The sequence below is a fragment of the Phaethon lepturus genome, unplaced genomic scaffold, assembly GCF_000687285.1.
Source record: "Phaethon lepturus isolate BGI_N335 unplaced genomic scaffold, ASM68728v1 scaffold38653, whole genome shotgun sequence".
Taxonomy (NCBI): Eukaryota; Metazoa; Chordata; class Aves; order Phaethontiformes; family Phaethontidae; genus Phaethon; species Phaethon lepturus.
Genome location: NW_010527657.1, coordinates 1 through 4919, shown reverse-complemented (window position 1 = coordinate 4919; position 4919 = coordinate 1). Strand labels below are relative to the sequence as shown.

At 58.2% G+C, this 4919-nt stretch overlaps 1 protein-coding gene across 1 annotated transcript; it reads right to left on the bottom strand.

The window, feature by feature from the left end:
• Positions 1 to 2859: 2859 nt before the first annotated feature.
• LOC104617983 (scavenger receptor class F member 1-like) lies at positions 2860 to 4868 on the bottom strand (the record flags this gene model as incomplete). The annotated part of the gene is made up of 4 exons (XM_010283452.1): positions 2860 to 3466; positions 3667 to 4066; positions 4401 to 4563; positions 4679 to 4868. Coding segments are annotated over 4 exons (1360 nt in total), but the record flags the coding sequence as incomplete, so codon positions are not given.
• Between the last annotated feature and the right edge of the window lie 51 nt (positions 4869 to 4919).

Below are 4919 nucleotides of genomic sequence, written 5' to 3'. Positions count from 1 at the left end.
GAAAACAAGGCAGCCTGGGTCAGTGCGTGTTTTTAGCAGAGGTCGAGGAAGGCTGAGGCAGCACGAGGGCCCGGGAGACCTCAGCGCCCAGACCTGGTCGCTGCGTCCAAGAAACATGACCTGTGACGCAAAGGAGCACGAAGAGAGCTCGGAGGCTGTCTGGGGACACGGGAACCCTTTGCTACAGTGAGATCGTGGTGGGGAGCTCAGCTTTCCTATCCTAGAAGGAGAAAAGAATCTATCAGGTGATCCGCTGCCATCTATAAATACACCCAGGGCATGAGTAAACATCAGGGAGAGAAAAAAAAAATAAAGTGCAGCTGGAAAACGGCACTGGCACTAAGACACATTTATAGGCACTGGCCAGGAATGAGTTTAGGCTGGAAGGGAGGTGACAGCTCCTGCCCAGCTGTGCCAGGAGGTCCTCAGGAGGCTCAGCTGGGGCCACTGGGATAAACCTCTTCCAAGGCAGAGCACAGGCAGCTTGGGAAAGGAGGTGACAAGGCCCTGGGGGACTGCTCGAGCCTCTGTTCCTATCCCCAGGAGGCCAAGAGCTGCCCCAGCGGAGAGCACGGATGCCTCTGCGCATAAGACAGGACCTGCACACAGGAACCGCTTCCCACCAGCTCGCCGCAAACCCCTGCAGCGGGATATGGAGAGCCAGAAATCCAGCACAGGAAGACATGAACCCCTCCCTCACTCACCAGCCCTGGCTCGCAGCCCTCCCACATCCAGAATTAAAACCGCAGCAAAGCCGAACCGAAGCATCCCTAACAAAAAGGCACCAGCGCGACCACGCTGCAGGCATGTGCATGGGCAGCCACGCGCTGAAAATCCACCGCTTTTTTTCCTTGCACCGCTCAGGCAGGATGAAGATGCTTCATCTTCAAGCAGGGGAAACATCCTGCTTTGCAGCTCAGCCCACGAACAGGAAAGGTTCCCGCAGCAGCAGCAGTGTTTTCCCAAAGCTGGGTGCTTGTTTTGGCATCAGGAAAGGCTGTCAGGTTGTTGTCAGCTGTTTAGATGCCGTACCCAGGGTGAACGAGCTCACATGACATTCACTTCTGGCACAGTGCTGCTCGGCTCACGGGCTGAAAATATCCAACCGATTATTAGGAAAAAAATGGCTACTTATAAAAAAATGTGGGACCGTTCCTGCCACTGTAATACAATAGTGTCAAAACAAAAACTAGTCCGTGCAGAACACAGGTCTGGCCAGGCTGCTGCTCAAGTTTTGCTGGGATGAAAATATTTACTTGTATACCAGAATTTTTGGTGTCATAATCATGGCAGTGGGTGATACCAGTGAAGGAAGGAGTGCTGCATGCTCTCTGCAAAACTGGAAGCCTCACCCACGTGGGACTCGGTGCCTTGCGCTGCAGAGAAGCACCTGCAAAAAGCAAAAGGGAAGAAGCAAAACCCTCGCTGTCTCCTGAAACACCCTGAACCCTAAACCCCAACTCAGCAGTGCCAGACCAGAAGAAGGATTCACACGGAGCTCTGCAGGTGACACGTGAGATGGAGCCTGCAACATAGGTGCTCCGGACATGCACAGCCCACTCGTATTCCCTCCGCCCTCTGGTCCCCGGCGCTGCTCCGGGCTCAGCTCCCTAAGTGGGAGTTCAGAATTACTTCAACAGAAACAGAAAATGAACAAAAAGAAAAAAAAACCCAAAAGCCAAAGGCTGCTGACAGTTTCCACACTTTGGAGAATACTTCTGGCCATGTCTGTGATTCGGAGGGCGGCTGGGAAACCCAACTCCTCAAGGGCTTTGGTAACATTTAATTTTCATTCAGAGGTTTTCATGCCAGGCAAAATAACAGAAAAATATATAAGAAACTTCTACTACTTAGATATGTCTAAAAGCAGAGGTCCTCTGGCTGCGCTGGCGATGCTGCAGCACCTTCATCGCCTCTCAGCCACGCGTAGCGATGCGTTGCCGTGGCAGGAGTGATGTGTGGGAGATGGCAGGAGCTTAGGGCACCCGCAGAAATGCCGTTTTCCGTGTAGCTTTCATCCTTATCAGGGCCAGCATCAGCGCCGGGTGCACAGGTTGATGGTCACAGCCCAGCTGCCACGTTTGCTCTTGCACAATTTGCAGCTTGGTATCGTGTGGAGTTTAAAAGGCTGTCGGTAAATCCCGTGCCGTGCCACCAGCCTTTTCATGTGCTACACATGTACATAGAAACAAAGGCAGCCAGAGCCTGCCATGAAAGCCAGAGCCACACAGATAAACCTCTGCAGACCCAGATACCCTTTGAGATAAGCAGCTAAAATTAATTTTCGGTGAAGCTGCTTGTGACAGCCCATCATCTCTCCCCAGCCCAGCTCCACAAAATAATCCCCTCCAGCGAGAAGCACCTTTACAGCGAGAGGCTCCAAGCAGCATTACCGGAGCTGAGACAGGGAAAGGTGAAAGCTGCTGGGGCAAAACTGGTTTTCGCTCACGTTTCCCAGCAGAGCCCCCAGCATTCCCACTCCTGTTTATGAGGAGGATGTGTGTCCCCAAGCCCAATGCCAACAGGGACCAGGTGCCACTGCTGTGTCCAGAGCATTGCGATCCCTCTGGGCTGCGGCAGACACAGAATGGGGCACAGAGGGCAAGGAGGGACATAAAATAGCCCTGAAGCACCGCAGCTCCATGGGGCTGCCAGCGCTGCAGCTCTCAGCATCGCTGGTCCTGCCGGCTGTGCCGGCCGGCGAGGGTCCACACCGGCAACACGGTGCAGAGGAAAGGGGGTCAGTGGGAAGGCTTGATCAGTGTCCGGTTCACAGCTCCGAGGGGGACCTTGGCTCCCCTCATGCCGGGGTTGGAGGGGCCTCCTGGGCTCCCGTTGCCTCAGCCCAGAGGTGGTGGCTCAGGTGGCCATGGGGGTGGCCGGCAGCTCCACGGCAGGGCCGGGCGGCGAATCGGCACTGCTGCTGGTCACGTTCTCATATTTTGGCTCTTCCTCCGGGGCAGCCTGTCCCTTCATTTCGAGGCTGAGGACTAACTCAGGGCTTTTGCCCTTCTCTATGGCACCCAGGGCATCACCAGCCCCATCCTGGGCCTTGGTGCTTTTCGGTGAGGGAGATGCGAGAAGAAAGGACAGCCTCTTCCCAGGGAGATGCTGTTGTTTGCCAGGGGACGGCTCAGCAGGAGCCCCTGGGATGCTCTCCCTCTGCTTGCAGCTATTCACTGAGTCTCTGCGCTGCGCCAGGGCCTGGCGGGGCGGTTTCTGGATAGCCTCGATGCTCCTCCTCACCTTAGTCTCCTCCTTTGCAGCCCACTTGCCCCTCTGTAAGCTGCCCAGCCGCTTGAGCACAGCCTGGACTGGTCCCTCGCCACCCCCCTCCGCCTTGGGGTCCTGCCCAGCCGTTCCCACCATCATGTAGATGGTGGTGACGTTGGGCTCCTTCCCCTTTGTCTCCCAGCTGCTGGATTTTGCAGCTGCTTCAAGAGCCTCCACTCTCTGGGCCACGTGCCTGGTGCTCCCCTCTGTAAGCTGCCCAGCCGCTTGAGCACAGCCTGGACTGGTCCCTCGCCACCCCCCTCCGCCTTGGGGTCCTGCCCAGCCGTTCCCACCATCATGTAGATGGTGGTGACGTTGGGCTCCTTCCCCTTTGTCTCCCAGCTGCTGGATTTTGCAGCTGCTTCAAGAGCCTCCACTCTCTGGGCCACGTGCCTGGTGCTGGAGACCCCCTGCCGGCGTCCCCCTGGGGTGGCCCGGGGCGATGGCCGGTGGCTTTCCTCCACCTTGCCGAGGGGCTCTGGGCTCTCGTAGCAATCACTGGCTGGCCGTTCAGTGGGGGACTCAGCCGCCGTGTCCCCCAGTGGTGAGGACAGCTTGGATGGGCCCCATGGGGTCTTGGGCTTACGCCCGGGGCTGGGGGTCTCTGCCGCTCCAAATTTCGTCCCCTCAGCGAAGGACACGGAGGGCCGCTTGGCCTTGGCGATGCTGGAGGTGCGGGGGATGGCGAAGGGCTGCGAGACATCCTCCGAGTCAAAGGCAGACGGGTCTGGGAGCACCTCGCCGGGGGGGGACGTCCCGTCCTGCAGCTCGGCCCCCCCCAGCAGTGGGACGCCTGTGAGAGAAGGGGACGAGGGTTAGGGCTGCCAGAGCTAGCCCCTGCTCAGGGACGCACGCAGGGACATGGGGACAGGGGCTGATGCAATAGGATTGTCCCTGGGAAGGTTTTCCCGGGAGGAGGTTGTGAAATGGGGCTGCCCATACTGGGCACGTCCCATCACATGAGGCCAAGCACGGCCCCAGTGTGTCCCTGCAGACAGGAAAATGAGGTTATGAAAATAGTTGCTGCCTGTGCCCAGAACCTGTCCCTGGGACACCCAAGGCTGGTAGCGGGGCAGGATTGATCCCGCGCAGCCCAGAAGGGGGGGAGGACCAGCCATAGATGTCACCTTCTCTAGGAGGGACAGAGTACTCAGGTCCCTCGTTGTCAGTGTCGAAGGAGGAGGAGAAGGAGCTGTCTGAGACCCACGCAGCCGACGGTGGCTCGATGAAGCTGGGGTTGAAGGGGATTTCTGTGTCGTGGTGGGAAACTGGGGAGGAGAAGACACCCAGCTGAGCTCAGGCACCCCGGGGTGCTCAGGGCTGGGGCAGGAGAGCACCACCTGCCCTGAGACATGCCACGGGGTGAGGGGGTGCAGGCTGGATGCATCACCCCCCAAATGGTGACGATGCAGAGAGCGTGGGGAGGGGGTGACAGCCTGGAAGGGCTTTTGGCGGTGCTGCTTTTTTTACCTGTGACTTTGGGAAGTTTGTAGCCACCCAGGGAAAAGCAAGGCATCATAGCGCTGAGGTTTGCCAGCACCCCCCGCACGTGGTGCTTCATCCTGGCCAGCACATCATCATCCGCCACGGCCGCCCTGCGCCGGGGAGACGGGCGTGAAGGGATGAGGGAGACAGGGTTATGCATC